A 19775-nucleotide genomic window follows, 5' to 3' on the forward strand; every position below is an offset into this window, starting at 1 on the left:
CAGTTTTTATGATTTTAGCCAAAATTGGTAAGGTTCTTTTAAAGAAAACTTCTGTCTAAAAGCAGTTAAAAATAGCATTGAATTGGGATGTATAATTGTTGTGACTTAAAATTTGAATTCATGTTCTCCAAAGGGCTATCAGAAGAATACATGCAAGATAACCGTTCTCTAAAATAAAGTTGTTGCACTGTGTGTTCTGAGGAAAACGGATGCTGAAGAAGCTAAAGAAGTCATGTTACGGTGTACAAACACACAAAGGTGGATAAAAGTGTACACACAGTTCTCTGTAGGTTTCTGCATGTGATTTTGTTTGAGCTGTTGTCCTTTTGCATTCAAGCTTTCACCTTTTTCTCACTAATAAAATTAATTCAAATTCTTGACATAACAAAATAAATTATTATGTAAATACCATAATAGTCAAGGACAGTAGGAGTAGTATAGCCCAAACACAATTTATACTTTTAGATCGACTGATATCCTTAGCATAAATACAAATTGGTAGAAGTACAAATTAATGTGCTTTCTCCCAAGTGGTATTTATTTCTATGGTTTGTGTGTGAAGCCTGGTAGAAAGAGGATAATGCAAAAGTTGTGCATTCATCATTGATTAGCATGGCACTCTAGACTTTGAGTTATTCCCTATTCTAACATTTTATTTTTGAGATTTTGTAACAATGATCTGAACCTCATTGGTATATGACATCAACAGAGATGTCCCAATAGACATATTGAAAACTGTCATTACACTTATCATTACTTGTGGTCCAGGTCGTTACATGATACTCCATGTCAATGCCCTGTTAAACCAGTGCGCCAAAAACAAAACTATTTTCACACACTTGAAACTCAACACACTTCAATGAATGAAAGCACTTCTTTTTTATGATCAATAGCCGAGTTCCCCGATGAAATGTGCAAAGATTTATTTGAACATGTTTCTCAGGAAGTGAATTACCATGCAGTTGACAGCACAAAATGTGATTAAGTTAGATGCCCTGTATTGTGAGAACGTAAAGTTCATTATGCAGTAACTTTTGATGTACTTTCCACCGCTTTTGTTCTGTTTTAAAAACATAGTTTGTCGTTGTAACTCCTCAATATGGCCTGTACGTGTCAAAGGTCTAATATTTACTGTGGACTTCTGGATTTACCGTATACAGTAGTCAATAGAATTTACATTGTATATTCTACAAATTGCATTACATTTCCTATTAAACATTTTCTACTTCGATGCACTTTAGGTAGATGAACCATAAAAGTCTTTTAGAGCAAGAATGATGAAAATATCATTCTATGTAAAAGTTACAGTACTATGCCACAAAGGTATCGCAGAGAAGTCAAAAATGACTATATCCTACATCGGAGTAATAAAATCACTGTGTAAGTGTAGCAGCGATGAATCAAGCTTGCTAATTCTTGATAGATTATCCTTAGTTTACTGATATGTTCTGAATCTGCAATGGGACAAAATCCATACTCTTTGAATTGTTATGCAATTACAAGATATCACATGAATATCTTCACATTGCCAATTCCAAACATTTGAAATCACGGGGAGGGCATCTTACACTGTAACACTCGATCTTCACCCTGTTAGTAGCATCATGCTGGTCAAGACGATAGTCGCAAAGCTACACATTTTCAGCTGATTACAAATAATTTTAAACAAATTTAAAACAAGTGCATTACATAAGATGACATAAGTGAATTACAGAAGCAAAATGTTTGTGGAATTTCATTATCTATGCACAATACCTCTTTTGCCCTGCATAAGGACATGTTCCAGAGATCAAAAGGACAATTTGTTTGTGCTAAGGGTTTTGGAAGCGTAAATGGTATGGGAACCCCATTACCATTTCTGTTGTCCTCTAAAGTAAATACATTGATGGTACAATGAGAACTCTGCTAACATGACTGGAACCCTGGTAAAATTTACCTTGGTACTGCAGCCTTAACCTTAGAGTGTTGTAATTTTTTCCAACCAAAATTTTAGTGCAACATTTTTTGTAAATTTTTGTTTAATTTTTTGGATAATTTTGGAGCAAATGGGCATCACATTTCATAGCCTACAGTTTTTTTTATCAAAATTTTGGCAAAATCTGAAAAAAAATTGACTGGGGTATATTTTATAAAGGCGACAAAAATTGACCTTGGTGCTCAAAGGGTTAACAAGAACACTGAATAATGTAATATTCTCCGTATTTCTTTATGGTTGGAAGAATTTTGTACACAAAAAAATTTTATACACTTTTGAACTTGAAGCTGATAAAGCTAAACCGTGATTTCGAATAAAGACAAAAAGGAAGACAAATACCGAACACCAACTGTTTCTAGTCATTGCCAGTATATGCCTCATAAAATCAAATAAAAGCTCTCGGACAATTAGACATTCATAAATGTAATCATAATTTGAACAACCTGAATGCAGCCATATACGTCAAAAAGGAATTTCACATTCCAAAGCATTTGGGAAAATAGTTTGAGACAGTAATCAAATAGGTTGAAACAATACAACATTGCTTAATCATATCACAAAATGTTAGGTTTGATAAAAACTGGTAGCTTCAATCCTGGTGAAAGTGAAGCTGATCAGTTTCATTACTTCTTACACTGTTTTACAGTAAAAACATTCCCAAAAAATGTCAAAAGTGAGTATAAATCTTTATAGCTTTGCAAAGGAGAGAATCCACCCTAGAATACAATACAAAATTGACAATGTTCACCTACTCAACTTGAACTTACCATTCACCTCTTCCATTATTTCCCTTTCCGAAGACTTCCCCCTTCTCAAACTCTCAGTCCGAGAAACTTCTCTGACAAACTGTCCTGATAACAGGATACAGCATGAAATGTACAGTTCTCAAGGTTTCACACCACCTAGGCTACTTTCTGAATGGTTTGGACTACCTAAGCTAGTGATAAAGGAACAACTTGCTCTGTTCTGATGTTTGTATTGTGGGTGATGATGTCCTATTTTATTTTATACCACGGTCCCTCCCCAAAGGGACTGTGAATGTACATATAGCGGTTTGTGTACCTTTGAAAATCTCACTGAAGGCAGCTATATTAAATAATTAAATACCTGCATGTAATATGATGATAGTGGCATTTCTGACAAAAACTTTTCAAAAACCAACATTTCTGAAGGATTGTTATTGTCTTCTATATGAAAAAATCTGAGTAACTGCGTAACACTTGCAATCACATGCACACATGTGAATACCTTGGTACTTTTAGCTTTGCACAAATATTTACTGAATTGAGTGACACAATGATTGACGTTACGTGACATTGTTGAAATCACCTGAGTATTTGTATTGGCAAGTATCTGTATTGGCAAGCAAGACTGGAGAAAATTGGTCTACGCTAAGAAAACATGTCATAGTCCACAATAATCAACATCGATGACAGTGTGTGTTTTATCTGTTGATAATGAATGGCCTAGAAATAACGGCCTGCCAGCACAGGCAACATGAAAACTTCATGTGTCATGCCAGGTGAAAGGTAGAATATCAGGAGACTTAAAAGGTAGAGTGTGGATTCCGGGATAGATATTCCATCTCTCAAATTTTTCCGATACTTTCTTGGTCTACCGCTTGTGGAGGCTAAATTTACAAGCTCTTGGGAGTAAGTACAATTTTCATGGTCTTGGTCATGTGAAAATCAAACATTTAATTTTCCCCATAAAGGTAATTCAGTAATTTCAATCAGATTCAAAGGAACAACGTATAGCACGGTCAGTATCACCCAGCAAAGACATCAGCCATCAAAAACACAAAGATGTTGGCATTTTGAATTTCAAATACCGGTACATGTTAGGTATAGTTTGTCCCTAATGTGACCTCTGATTTTTATTTTTGATTTGATCAAAGACTGGTTGAAAGTTTCTTTGAAGAAAGTTTGATCAAAATTTTATGTATTTCAGTTTAAAGGTGTGCACTGCCTTAATCACTTTAATCAAAGCAAGGATTATTTTCTAACAGGCAGTCTGTCATACTTGAAACTTACATGCATGCACAGACTGTGAGTTCAAAACAAATAAGCTTTCAACTTAAGGAATTGTATTGTTCTATTCGCATCACTTTGCTCATTTCTTATATTTCTGAGGCTGTCTTTTCTGCCAAACAGATTAACACAGTTACACAATAGGCAAGAACGCTATTACGCTTTTTTCACAGACTTGAATTTGCATAAAGTCTTATTACTCATCTGTTTTTATCATTATCAATATAACAAAATCTAAATAAGGCAATTTAAAATCTGTCACAAAAATATCACAGATCCTTGAAGTGTATTGTCTCTATTTCTCTCAGAAATTCAACATTAACTTCAAGAAACAATATTTCATTGGCAATGCATTATATGTACATGGAGCATTGAAAAGATAAATGCAAGTGAAATTGTTATTTTTCATTGAAATAATTCACAAAAGATTAGAAAACAATATTTGTAGTTTCTGCCTTGACATTCAAATAAAGTCATCTTTACATGGGCTGTGAACATTCAAAGAATTTTGATAAATAGACTTTCTTCTTAAAATCTTATATCAATCTGACAAAATCTGTGATCTTTGAACTACTGAGCATCATAACTTTTTGTAAAACTATGTATGTATCTCATGCAGTTTGCCCAAAACACAACAAAGTAACCAAACACTAGATATGTCTTCAGTAAGTTTTGAATGGTAAATATTTTTTGCCGATGAAGCAGCACTGTATTTAACAGCAATGGAAAAAAAATGTTTAACAAAGTTTGTAAAGCAACTTAACATTTCAGCTTTTGAATTTTTTTGCTTTGCAAATTTTCTCGTTTGAATTAAAAAGGTTGATCTATAAAGTCTGAAAACCTTTAGTATAAGTGAATGCTGAAAAAAGAGGAGGAGATGAGCTTGTATAAGTACAGAATTATCTTTGTTCCACTTACTGTATTTGCCGTCTGTGGACTTGAATTTCTTAATGTCTGTTGTCATGATTCTTCTTGTCAGTTGCAAACTTGTATCTGCAAAGATCAATTTTCAAGAAAGAAATGATTTAAAAAGTCAGTCTCAAATTTATTGCCTGCAAGTTGGATTCCTTGAGAAATTAATGATCAATTGTTGTATTGCTGAGAGTTTAAATATCTTAGATTACATCTGAAAATGTTTGTGTGAGAAGGATTCATGCAATCATTTTTCGCAAATATCTCAAAATTGGTCAATTTAGATTAAATCTGTTATCATCTAGGATAAAATTTCATGGGTACAAAGGGATGCTTTAGGAGAATTGTACATTGACAAGAAGTTCAGGATGTTGAACGCAGACAAGTGTGTTTTGAAGACTTGATCTTCGAGAAATTATTTCAAGTACAATTTCATGTATGCATTCAGCTTGAACTGGAGGGCCAGGCAGTGACATCAGTGAGGTTTATTTTCAACAAAACAAGAACATGATTCTTATGACTTTCACTTCCCCCTTTCACTGTAAACCGTAAAAAAGTTATGAATTGACTAAGATGACACTTTGATCCGAGATTCCGCTAAAGGTTTTCCAACTGTCAGAGACAAGCTATCCTTAAAGTACATATCCTCAACCACTGGACTGGAGAAGTGAAACTTCATAATCTAAATGATTGGAGTTTCAGATATTTTGAAAACTATGCTTCCTTCTTCAAGTTTTAATGATCACGATTGCGACTAACCACGTGGTAGACTGTCTTAGAAAACATTAATAATGCTCCCTTAATTTTTTGCAATAAATAGGGTGCAGTATGCTGCTTTGCAGGATGTGTGCCCTTAAACAAAGTTGGTGCAACTGACTCAATAATTTTCCCCTTGAACAAGAACACTTTATGAACATATAGTAGCTCTTTAGTACGGGGCTGGCTAAGGAATTACAACATTCTTCCTGACTTGAAGAATTTGGAAAATTGAGATTAAGGTCATGGGTGAACTGTAGGGAACAGCACACATTTTCAGGGTAATTGTATCATACATATCTACATCACAGTTTCTTGCCTGGGGTGACATATCCATGTACAACATTCAACTTGTTGGCTTGGCTTTCCATTGTAAAGACCAAAATGTAATCAAAACAGCTTCGTTTCTTGTCATTGCTCATATGAAACTTCAATACTTCATTCAGTTTTTTTCTCAAAAAAAACCCAAACGGCCAGATTATAGTAAAACAAAGACTGAAAAAGACTGTAAAACACAATCAATGCTCAAAATGGAGGAAAACATTTGTCATGATAATCTAAACCGAAAACTGTGAATGAAAAAAAGAAAGTGGCACAACGGTTATATATGCTCCACATATAAATCGATTTCTCAAATCAGTTTCTGGGCAAATATTATTTGACTTTGGCCGCTGTTGAAACAAAGAAAAATCACATTTGTTTGTGAAATGAATACAAGATACAGTAGTGAACCGCACATTATAAACCTTTAAATTACAATACCCAACAATCCCGATTTCTCAGCGAATCTTGCGTGAAAGTAGACCAAAACGGGCGACATATAAGGCTTATAACCTAAACCAGGCTCTTCCAAAACCTACAATGTACTATACTATATAATAGTCCAGAATCTGTCCGACGAGTAATCTTACCAAAACGAAATGGGGTTCCTTAACTCAGAGTACCCCCTCCCCCAGCCTCACCGGGCACAGCTACTCTGTTTGTGAGCGCCGAACGCACCACAAATCTGCGAAGATTGAATAACGAAAAAGTTCAACGACCTTTTGCCATAAAGCAGTTTTGCGGACATTACGTACGTGCGCGGTTGGTCGTTGTGTATCTTACCAAAGCAGGCCGGTCAATATCAATAGTACCAGGGACCGTGATAATACGGATGGCTGAGGCGAGCTGGAGCTGTGGACCTAGACAATGTCGATGTCGTGGTCGTGTCTACACTGCACTGGAGGAGAGTGTGGGAAAAATCGTGTTTACGTTTGTAGCGGGACAGTGGAAAATTCCGCGCTCAATTTGTGTCGCCGATCTGGAAATTTCCATTCTCCTCTGTACAGTGTAACTCGGTGTAACTTGCAGCGCAGATGCGAAATGAATATTATGTACACAGCATTTTCTTTGGAATTATCGTAATATCACTTTCCCTCCATATATCATTCATTTTGAAAGATATGGCAAATTATTAAAAGCGATTTTCCCGTAATTATTCTATTACTGTTCTGCGGTGGTTGCAGGTTGTGCACACGTTGTACGAGGTTATCGCGCACGTTTGTCATTGCGACGCGTCTACAACACACTTCATCAGTGTACAGCTGCAAAGACACTCACCACATAGCCTGTTCCGGGGCCTGCTCCTGAAAACCAATCCGTCAGTACGTTGTAAACGTCGTGCGAATTGTTGGGAAAATTTGAGTTGGTAGATGTCTTTCAGGCCCGTCTACTCTGACGTCCTATTTACGCACATAAAAGGTCAAACAGTTCGTTTCGCCGTAATAACTCTAATATTAGCGATCTGTGGGTTTGCGAGTGGCACTAAGCTTAGTACTCGGAGCTAGCTAGCTGGCTTGCCTACGTCTTGGCAAGAAAGGAAACTTTGAGAACTATAATTTTCCCATGACACTGTTCATACTGTAATTATTACTTGCAAACTTTGAAGAGCTAAAACATTCAGGGGCAAAAGCAACTGACCCAAGGGGTATCGGACTTTTGTAAGAAACTGAGAAAGGAAACCAACAAAGTCCCTTTATCCGAGTTTGCCGTTTTGCGCGATAAGTATGGGGAAAATATTTAACAAACACCGATATATAATACACACGTGACGACTTTCAAATCTCTCCAGACATAAAACTTCCCTGTACTTACTGTCAGACCCCACTCATATTAATTGAAAACATCCACTGAAAATTTGTTTGTGATAACTTTTCATTTCAATGAAACATTTTCCAATTATACTGTATCACTTCGCAGAAAAACGCTGAAGACAATACAGTCTTTTCAAGCGAATCATGACGGATTTATTTGTAATCTTGATCTCACATTAGCAGAGGAAATGACAGAGATTCCTTTTACGATTCATTTTCCGGACGAAAGGACATGCTAGAACATTAAATTAAATCACACCGTTGGGGGCGCTCCGAGACCCTGACCACAGTGCTCTCGCATGGGAAAAAGTAAAGTTTTTAACGACAAAATCCAATAAGATGCAACTAGATAGAGATTTTTTGTTAAAAGACGATGTGAATAGCCTACTGTGACTTAAAGGGGCAAAGTCGGCCATTTTTCATGAATTTTGTTTGATACGATATACTACTTACATTGAATGACACGTTGAAAGATAATAAATGGGTGACCATGCATATATTCGACCCCAATTTTAGACACGATAAATGAAACCATCACGAAAATCTTGACCAATCACTTATTTTCACGATGGTTTCATTTAATTTGTCTAAAACCGGGGTCGAATATATGCATGGTCACCCATTCATTCAGTATCTTTTAACATGTCAAACAATATAATTAGTAGCTCGTATCAAACAATTTATGAAAAAATGGCCGACTTTGTCCCTTTAACATGTTTACCCTCCACTACCATTCAAAGCAGGACTGTGGTGAACCGTAGGCCTACTGGCACTAAACTGGTCTTGCTGTTCATTGTCATACATCGAGACGTTCCGGCGTATCGAATGGTGAACTTGATGCCATAATTTCCAACGATTTCTCAAAAAGCATCATGACAATTGAATGCTGGTGACAGCATTTACACAGTATGGTTGGCATGGACATTTACCGACACCTGTAATGGACGTCTGTAAAAAGATACCATTTTCTGTTTCACGGTACGGGACCTTGCAACGATAGGATCAATTGGATATGACAATCAGGTTAATATGCCGCCATGCAAATAAGTAAGTGTGATTTTATTGAAACAAGTACAGTGACCTCATAGATCAAACTTATTCCTTGGTTAAAAGTTAACTTCTTAAAAGGATTTTTTCTCCTGAATTATTATTATGGTATTATAAATCAGAATCTAAAAAGATGGTGCTATTTTGCCCTGTGCATACATGTACATTTAGCTGCTTGGCTTAATTGTTGTACATGAAGGAATTATATTGTCGTAGTAAACGTCTTAAAAACTGACAAGGAGAGGAGAGAGGAGAGAGGAGAGAGAGAGAGAGAGAGAGAGAGAGAGAGAGAGAGAGAGAGAGAGGTGGGGGAAGTATTGCCTCTTATGTCATGAAGTTTTACTTCTAAACACAGTGATGGTATTGGTACATGCTCTTAAAAGTAAGAAGGTAATTGTTACACTGGAATTGAATATAGTTTAGCAAGTTATCAGATAAATAAGTTTACAATGAATAGGCCAAATTGATAAATAGGCAAACTGACTAAATCAACAAATCAATAGGTTGATAGTTAAAACAGATATATCAAATCTAGAGATTTTCTCAAAGCAATTCAAATTTGGTTCCTATGCAGTTTGATTTTACAGAATTTCAATTAGTACAGGGAAGTACATGTTCAGAATAGACACATCAAAGTTTTATGATGTAGTTTAGATACACTTTATTCCACTGTGTAGACAAGACATTGAAATTCAATATCTGTATCAACTATTTGAGATCCTTTCGTTTTGTCAATCCCAGCAACATGACTGACCATTGACACTCGGAGTCAGGGAAATATCATGCCTGTGAAAGTTTGTAATGATGAAACAGATATTCAATACAAGTAATATTTGCAATATGTCCTGAAGCATCTGCATTTAGTACTGGGATTCATTTAATGAAAACAACTTTGGGTCGACTTAAACCTCAGTATTTTTTTAATGTGACAGGCTAAATCTTCACCTCACGAAACCAGCAGCAGAAAATGCAAATATCAACACTACTGTGTAGAGTGAACAGAGTATTTTCACCATTGTAACTATTGAAGTGACACCTTGACCTTGGAATCAATCACTCCCTTCAATTTCAAGTTTTAGCAGGAGTGGTTGACCTGACAATGTCTGGGTGTTTCATTGGCTACATGCTTGTACAAATATAGACATGATAGAGAAAACCCAAGTTAATGGATTTCACTATGACCACAGACCCTGGGTCTATGCTATGACCCATCATTCAAGAGTGAAAGTCCATTGTTGATTTCTTTATTTCACATTCACTTATCTCTGTTCCAAAGTAATCCAGTCTCTCAAGTTTGTTTTTATAAATAGTGGTGAATTTCATACGAATTAAGGGCTCTGGGATGGCCACTAAAGTTTGTTTACAGGTTCAGGCATAAGGGGAAGCAAATTACGAACTTGGCTATACTTCTAGCCGATTGATTTTGGGGGGCTTTCCACTCATCACCCTTGCCCATATATAAAAAATAATGGTCAGCCGATCTCCTGTTATACCTTCAACTAAATGGTGATCTAGCATAGATGAAGTCTGTCACATCATTGAGATGGGATGTTTTGCTTTGTGGTGGCACTGTTAGGGTTGTCATGCAAAGGTCATTGATGTCATACCCTAGAACAGCTGTTTCACATTCATTTTGTGATATTCAGGAGCCTTGTCAGTCCCTCTTGCCGTGTCGCCAGTTAAAACTAGCAACAAGGCCCATCGTATAGTTAATTAGGTGAGTGCTATGCATGGGCATGATCTACGTACAACTTATTTAACGGCCAGGATGCATTTGAGAATGTTCATGCTTGGATGCCAAGATGCAAGCCAAAATGTTCATCCTTTGATTAGACTAACAATGGCTGTTTAGCAGGACTGTGTGTTACCGGCCGGGTTACCAGCTATAAGTCTGTGATGTGAGACCTAATACCTGGTCCCTCTATAGGGACTGTGCCTAATATAGCCGGTATACGCACTCTGCCACGCAGAGCAAGCTAGATAGTACATGATAGGTATCACAAATGGGTGTTGTCATGCCAGTCAGTGCATAGGGTATTCAGTAGTCATTAATGATAATAAAGAAATATGGAAAAATATTATGGAAAATATGAAAATTATTAAAGAAATATGAAAATATGAAAATTATTATTGTTGTTGTTATTATTTTCATCATTATCATCATCATTATGAAGTACCATTGGCAATGTTGAATTCCTACCAAAGTTCACCATCAGAGCTAAAAGTACTCTATCTTCTATATATGTAGATAGAGTACTTGCCAATGGCGCTTCATAATGATGATGATAATGGTGAAAATAACAACAACAACAACAATAATAATTTTCATACTTCTTTAATAATTTTCATATTTTTCATAGAATTTTTTCATATTTCTGTATAATTATTAATGACTACTGAATACCCTATGGTCAGTGCACAAGATTGGATGGTATCACCGTGAAAAAGCCTTGAAAAACGAAGGCCGCCCAGATTGTAGTATAGTGTTGCGGTTTCCTTCAGTGGACAGTGTGCGAACAGGCATTTGGAGCGAGGAGTGAGTACGGAGATTCCTTCGAGCTCCACGTATGCGCAGATTTCTGTAGTGTACAGGCACCGTGCACGCGTGCGACCGGCCGTAACGCCTGAGGTCCCAGGAAAGGGGTGGGGTGGGATGGGGGTTCTGTAATATTACAGGTCCAAGAGACATTGCTACGAAAGGTCCAAATTATGTGTTGCAACTACAAAATTTACGAGTTATGTGTCATCCAGGCTTCGCTAAGCGACGTGTCGAACCTCGAGGTCCTTTGGTCTCGATCAAAGGAAAGCAAGTTGACGGTGCAATAATAAGGCTGCGTTCACAAATAACGATTAGGGGGGGGCTGGAGGAATTTCGATTGAAATCTTATTTTTTTTAAGATCCCCCCCCTAAGTACCCCAAAAAATTTCAAATGCCCCCTCTATATGGTCAAAATTTTCAAGTCCCCCCCCCCCAACTATCACAGGCCCGCATATTTGTAAAGGATGTGAGCGCAGAAAAAAAACATTATTGCGCCGTTCCGCTCACAGGTGTTCAACACTACCTGTATTAGCACTTTCTATAGTCATATTCTCAAGGCAAGTTCTTTAAATGCATCAGTGATTTTTTTTTTTTTAGATTTATTGGTCTAAAAGCCAACTTGAGTTAATCCAACTCTGGCCAGGTCAATTGCTCCTGCTGAGGAGCACACAAAATGACAATCATGAGAGAGTAGGCAAATTGTGAATTCTGGCTAATTGCCATATTGCACTGTGACCTACCAAACATTTTTCCAAAACTACAAGACATCTATGAATTAGATGCTACTCTAAATTGACAATACTGGAAGGTTAAAATGTTCCACCAAATAAATGTTTTAATCTCTGAAATTTTGGGTGTAATAATTTCAAATTTGGTTAAAAAATAAATAATTCCATTTGGTCAAATATTTTTACTTTTAGTCTTTACTGTTCAAAGTTTTACATCTGTATCATTTTATAACAAGAATATGAAATTTAGAAAACCAAGCATGGTGACCCTATCTTTTTTCTGTAATATTTGATTATTCTTATATGCTAGAATTCAAACATTACTATGTGTTCTTGCATGTGTTGCTCTCTGGCCTGATCTTGTGTACAATTATGTTTCACTGTCATGAGCATCATTTGACCCAAATTCTTCTTCAACTACCATGTACATCAGAGTCAGAGCTATCTCTGTCACTGATCAGGTATGCAGTGACAGTGAAACTGCAGGAGCAGAGCTTTAATGATAGTGACACTATCTGTAGGCAGTAGCTGTATTAACTTTGATAATTTTGGCAATATTTTTGTTCAGTTTTACAAATTTGTTCTAGTTCTACTCCCTACAGCCTGTTGAAATGTCTAGTATTCAGCTTGCTATCACAGCCTATTTATGTGTACCATGCATTTGTATCACTGACAACTGACTGTCAGTCTGGACTCCAATTAAATTATCACTAAATACATATTTATATTTATATATACAGGCTTTGTCGACAAACTAAATATTGTATGTTTGAGCATGCTGTAGGGAGATAGCAAGAAACTGTAGTTGTTATATTGCATAGGAATATTGCAGAAACCATTAACAGTTGCAACTTCTGCCCTGTTACGAGGCTCAAGTTGGCTCAAGTTTGTTTTTTTAACACAAATCACACATTTAGATTTTTTCGAGATAAAAGTCATGAAATGTGACAAAATGGTTCTAAATTTTGTTAAATTATTTCTAACATTAAAACATTTTGATGACATTAAAAATGGTATTCATTTTTCATTGAATTATCTACAAAAGCTTGGAATTGGCAAATGTAAAACACAAAAGGGAACAAAAAATTTTCAAGTCCCCCCCTATAGGTAGAGCAAAATTTTCAAGTCCCCCCCCCCTCTACTACCCCAAAAATTTTCGAATCCCCCCCTGAATTCCTCCAGCCCCCCCCTAACCGTTTTTTGTGAACGCAGCAATACTAATAATTTGACTGGTATGTACACTTCTACCGGTGAAAACTGTGGCACGGACGGACATTTGTCGGATTCTGGCATTACACGGCTTCACCCCATTACACAGTATAAAGTTGTACGAGCCATGGGAAAATGTGCACAAATATTGCGCACCAGAGTCGCAAAACATTACAAGTGTGAATAACAGAATGTACTACTCGGATGGTCAACAGCGCATCATGCACCATCGCATCGGTACATTTCACGGTGTCAAAAAGCCGCTACGTCAGACCAACACTCAACAAGGCAGTGTAGACTGTAGTAGCTACTCGGGGAAGCGGCAATGGATTACGGTGCGGCGACGAGTTTTGCCAAGAAGAGTAAAAACGCAGCGTTTTCATGTTGCGCCATATCGTAAGTTGAATGTCACTCTGACCTCAATACATGTACGGTATCACAGATAAAATCTATCGCGCGATCGCGTCACACTCACCGGGCTTGAGACGTCGTCGTCTGACTATATATACAGCTTTCAATGTAGGTAGATACTAAGATAGCTTATTTGTGTCATAATACATATGAAGTTATGATATAGTCGACGGAAATTGCGTTAAACGTACCGAATTTACTAGGTCCGTGTAGAAGTCGCTCAGCCACCACCCGGCACAATGCCAATGACTTTCTCATGGCAAAGACTTTGTTTATCGGAATATTCCACTCAGCTGAGCGAATACGAACTTTGACCTAAATTTACATAGAAAAGGTTAGCTGTTGAATTGAAGGACACGAAAACAATGACGAGGGCGCCTTCACAGTCCAAAGTATTTATACCCTTGTTCTTGCAAGCTCACACAGAATACTGTTGTTCATCTGTTTATGCGCACTCATATATGTGTAATAGTAGGTATCAACTTGGTAGCACAACTCTGACCGTGAGACAGTTTTAGCTTCAGCAAACTCTTCTAACTTTCAGCTGTAATTGTTACTCAAAACAGCTACACTGTAATCAGGTGCAATCAACTGTTCAGCCACGGCTGAACCGTGGTTCAGCTATCAGTCTGGACAGAGTTTCCCCTAGACTTGGTTCAAGTCGGTGAATTTTTAAGAAATAAAATAATTTATAATAGTTTCTCTTGTGTCTCTCCTATTTCGTACAAATCTATTCGGAATTTGGTAGCCCAGGCCAGGTATTCCCAGCGATTGAATGATTTAGCTTTGAGTCTGCGCAGTATAGTGAATTAGTTTCTGCCGGATTCACCGACTTGGACTTCTTGCACTCAATCCTGACAGTGCTATCACAAAGCGAAACATCCCATCTCAATGATGTGACAGACTTCATCTATGCTAGATCACCATTTAGTTTAAGGTACAACAGGAGTTGGTAGACCATCATTTTTATATATGGGCAAGGGTAATGAGTGGAAAGCCCCCCAAAATCAATTGGCCAGAAGTATAGCCAAGTTCGTAATTTGCTTCCCCTTATGCCCAAGCCTGTAAACAAACTTTAGTGGCCATCCCAGAGCCCTTAATTCATATTTAAACAACAGCAACCCCTGAAATTCACCACTGTTTATAAAAACAAACTTGAGAGACTGGATTGCTTTGCGAGGACTTCTTGCAAAGTACCGGCGGCCAGACGGACTGTGTACACAGTTACGTCAAGCAAATACAAAATGATTGGCAGCTCCAGCCATTATTCTGGCCAATAGGGAGAACGCATGAACTTAGTGTTAGTGGCGTCTATTAGGACCCTTTTGTGATTCCGGGTGAAACTTCCCTGTGTAGCGTTCACCTCACTCATCGCGTCCACTCACGCGCGCGTTTCACATGAAAGCAAAATACAAATCATTGCGTTCACTCTACTCAAACATTCACAAATCACAGACTTGAACCAAGTCTAAGTTTCCCCATGCTGGTTGACTGTACCTAATCAATGGATTGGTGAAATGTGTCGTGATGCATAAGCTTATCGTTTATATTGTACATACAATGTTTCTATCTCAAGTACATAGTTGTGGCACCGTAACAATATCTCAATCAGGACTCTCCTTTTTTCAATCTCAATGCGGATTCACTGCAAAATAAATAAACAAATTTACTATGTACGATAGGCAAGTTTTCAAGTAGCATTGTTGATATATTTTTAGATTATCTGTCCTTAGTTTACAAAATCATCTACTCTCGTGACAAATTACGTCCACTCCTTCTGATGTCGTGATTCTTGATATATCATACACTTGTTTTGACATTTTCGATTTGAAATTTCGATAATCTAAGTCATGACAATGCCTCAGTCCTCAAACGTTCACAGTGAATAAAACAGAAGGCAGATGTACGACATCCTTCTTTTTATATATATCAATACAACGGCACCAGACTTTAAATCAATAAGTCAAAACGTCTTTTTAGCGTGACCAATCACGTCCAGGTGATGTGTCATCTTTCAGCTGTTCTGGGCTATCATCATGTCAACTATATCATTGGCACATTGCTTTTATTCCTTCTGGCCTATACAAATTTAATATTCGATAAGGTACCCTTCTTGCATATGAGTTTGACCCCAGGTTTGACCCATAGCGCCCTCTATCGTTAGTTTGATGGAAACGGGCAGAATATACAGGGCAATCATGAAAAGGTTTTGCTAGAGAGTGAGATTGTTTAATGTTTCTTGTACCGTGGACGAAAACGACAATTCTCCGCACTGTGTCAATATCTTCGCACTGTGTAATAATCTCCGCGCTGTGGGAAATTTATCTCCGTGCTGTGTAATCTCCCGGATGTCGGAAATTCTCCGCGCTGTTGAAGGGAAACCTAAGTCTAGGGATTGTCACCATTTATCCCTTGTAAAATCCACCTTGAATAAAATGCAGCTCAAATTTGCCACATGTTTGCACCCGCCAGCGACTGCGGCGCGACGAAGGAGACTTTGAAGTAGACGACATTTACGAAAATAAACTCGAAATCCCATGGCGCGAAAGGGCTCATGGGAGGAGCGTGCGTGACGTCATCGGCGATACATGAGCGTGTGTGACAGTAAAAAAACAGAGGATAAAAACTGCAACAAGTTAAAACAAATGCAGTAAAATACTGACCGACCAGCGGGAAATATAACACTTGCAAAGCACAGAGAATAAAAACGCAGACGTTTCGAGTGCGACACTGACGAAGGCACCCGAAACGTCTGCGTTTTTATTCTCTGTGCTTTGCAAGTGTTTTACTTCCCGCCGGTCGGTCAGTATTTTACTGCATTTGTTTTACTTGTTGCAGTTTTTATCCTCTGCGTTTTAGCAAGTATTATCTCTCGCTGGTCGACCTAATTTTTTACTGTATTATTTTTCACTTGCTGCAGTTTTAGCCCTCTTTTGAGGTCGTTTGTAATTTTTATCGTGTGTGACAGCTTACCGTAGCATTGGAGTCTATGACTGTCTAGTGTAGTTCTGCATGTTACAACTTTTTAATGCTCAGTGGAATGAAGAATGAATTAACTGCAGTTGGGTGCAAATACGACTAAAGACAGAACAAAAACGGTGTAAGTTTTTACCGTTTTCCCACAGAGCAGCTCCTTCGAAGACAGTGGCTAAAGAAAGTCCGGCGAGTCGGAGGTAATAGGGCCTAAAATGTTAAAAACTGTCAAGATACTAAGTTATTTTCTACACCTTTCAAAGGTCTGCAAAATCGCCGATATAAACCGATAAATATGGGCAATTTCGGGACTACACCTCAGCCTAGAACGACTTCTTGCCTATCGTTTCTTGGCACGCTGAGAAATAGCTGATATTTACCCTATAAATATCGGCAATTCCGAGACTCTAATATCGATACCAGACGATCATACTAGATTTCCTTGCACTGAACTCGGCACGCCGTGTCTTCAAAATCACCAATATTAACCCGATAAATATAGGCGATTTCGGACTTTAACTCTGATACTAGACGATACTTTGTCAAATCGTGGGTAAATATCCAATGTATATCGGAGATTTAACCACCTAAGGGAGCATTGGTTTTTACGGGGAGGGTGTCGGTGGAATTTGAGGGACAAATGAAAATGTAAGCTACCCCCCTCCAAATCAAATTTCTAAAATTTAACCCCCCCCCCCCCCTCAATTCATCAATTGTAAAATGTGACCCCTCAAACAATCATCAGATTTGATTCATTAAACCTTCGCACCCTATGGCCCTGGGCTGAAAAAATTAGGCCCTTCAAAAGTGTTTGCGAGAAAAAGAGTTGCCCACCCCTTGAATTTTCATGCACAAAAAAACAGCGACCATCCCCCAGATGTCACAGTCCGTATCATAATATCTTAATTGAATTATAATTTCCCATTTGACCTTTGACCTTTCAAAGAATCCTTTTTGAACTTTACAAATAATCACTGGGTTAAATTGTCATATTGGTTTTTCAGATCTTCTCCTTTAAATATAATATTCTCGTCACGTACATTTATATCAATTGTCAAACTTTTTTAAAACACTGATTTTAATAGCTAGTTTTGTATAATTGTAAAAAATATATTAAAGTTTCCTCACATACCACAATTTAAAGAGAATCAACATTTTTGGTGACGTTCCAAAATCAAATTTCTTGCACACACATGAACTTGTAATCGCCCTAGTCTAATCAAGAACGTTAATGTCAATGATCAAGAGTTTATAAAAACACAGATTTAGCTAGTTTTGTATTTAAAGGAAATTATTCATAGCTTCTCATAGACTACTCATAGATTTTGTATGAAGGACCAAGTAACATTTCTGTGAAATTCAAAGTCAAATTTTCTCCATAACTCCATACAAACCTTTGTAAAATTTGACCCCCTTCCATCATTGATTGCAAAATTTGACCCCCCTTAAAAACGGTTTCGTAAAAGTCAACCCCCCTGATTTCTACCGACCCCCTCCCTGTAAAAAACGAATGCTCCCTAACAGATCTGACCACCCGACTACCTCTGTCCGACTCTTAGTTCAAAAATAGCATCCATGGCCGGTAGTCAAGAATCCTGCATGTTTTACATTATTAAATTTATTCATGCAAGAAATACATTTTTACATTTAAAGCATTTGTTCATTAAATGTCCACACGAAACTTCCTACACATAATTACTGGCGGGACTTCGTTGAAAGGACCGATCGGATAACATCGTGAGTTTCCGGGAGGGCCTTGCACGAAATACATTCTTTACAATTAGGCTTTAAAAAAATTTACTTGACGATCGGGACTTGGACAGAGGACCGATCGGACATCATCGGGAGTGTTGGCTGGTCTTCCACGAAATACAGTATTTACAGCGATAGACGATACTCATTAACTGGATTGTCCATATCGCGGGTAAATATCCAATATATGATTATATCGAAGATTTCATCACTTTACAGATCTGAGCAAGCACGACTTCCTCAGTTCGACCCCAACTTCGAAAAACGAACGATACTACAGATTTTTCAAATCGCGGTAAATACTTTCCGATATATATCGGGGATTTCGCAACCTTAAAGATCTGGCCAAGCTCGCGCGAAAACCAGCCTTGCAAACAAATGAACATCGCGATGTAACAGTCTATAGTTAACATTATTTCTAACAACCACTCGGCTATTTACTATCGACGATGAACATTTTCTACATCCTGTAAATATTTTTTTTTTTCAGATTTGTTACATATTTCATAATTTTTTCTGGTTGCACTCCTCGATGAACGTCGACTTTAGAAGTTCGATATCGCGATGCTCTTTTGTTCATGTTGTTTGCAGGGCTGGTTTTCGCCCGAGTGCTCATGGGTTGAATCAGATTACAACCATTTTCAGTAGTAGATATCGAAGCCACTGCAGTGAACTGCAATAAAACTGCTCGCACTAATTACGAACGCTTCCCCCTCATAAAAGCCTAGAGAGAAAATTGGGCTCTGCGTAAATTTACAAGCGCAGCTAAGCACATCATGTACCTAAGCGAGGTGGGTGTGCTCGAAAAAGTAGATCAACGCAAGTTTTGGATTCAAAATCGGCTGTTTCGGCGGAGAAACTGCGGGCCGTATTTCCGAGGTGCTACCAGCGATTTTGTCTATGGCAGTCAGCCGGGCTATGGTGGGAGGCCGTAGCCATGCAGAGCTACGTTAAATGCGGCCGTAAGCTTATCCTCTTTATATACACCCGTCGTCCTGACATTTGTTTAGCAGTGCTGTTTCGTTTATGAGTGTTTTCTTTCGCTGTTTCGCATTCTGGTAGCTAGCAAGCATATAAAAACTGGAAACAACACCGACCGCACAACAACTCCGTGGATACGTACAGCTACCCTGTATCCCGCACGCGAGTACGCGGGTGCTGCCAATGAAAGCCGGTCAACAGCTGCAGCTGCGACCGGCCGCCCGTGCTGGGTGATCTCATTACCGTGCTCGAGCTTGACTGGTACATTTTTATAACTAGCGAAATTTTAGTTTTTTCAAAATCTTGATGGTCGTAATGTGACGTTCATAA

General features: G+C 37.9%; 1 protein-coding gene across 7 annotated transcripts in view; it reads right to left on the minus strand.

Moving 5' to 3' along the window:
* LOC139117368 (cysteine sulfinic acid decarboxylase-like) overlaps nt 1–19775 on the minus strand; it is a 60200-nt gene that overhangs the window by 17764 nt on the left and 22661 nt on the right. The window contains exons 1-2 of one of the 7 annotated variants that reach the window (XM_070680412.1): nt 13931–14068; nt 4924–4998 (exon numbers count right to left, since the gene is read on the minus strand). In XM_070680412.1, coding sequence (XP_070536513.1) covers nt 4924–4998; nt 13931–13997 — 142 coding nt within the window. In that variant the 5' untranslated portion in view covers nt 13998–14068. Of the gene's footprint in view, nt 1–2742; nt 2888–4923; nt 4999–6584; nt 6671–6749; nt 6900–7272; nt 7296–13930; nt 14069–19775 lie in introns of those variants that run through there. The other 6 variants (XM_070680416.1, XM_070680414.1, XM_070680417.1 and 3 more) reach the window with 6 other exon arrangements.

This window comes from Ptychodera flava, chromosome 18 (genome assembly GCF_041260155.1).
Source record: "Ptychodera flava strain L36383 chromosome 18, AS_Pfla_20210202, whole genome shotgun sequence".
In the NCBI taxonomy this organism is placed as follows: domain Eukaryota; kingdom Metazoa; phylum Hemichordata; class Enteropneusta; family Ptychoderidae; genus Ptychodera; species Ptychodera flava.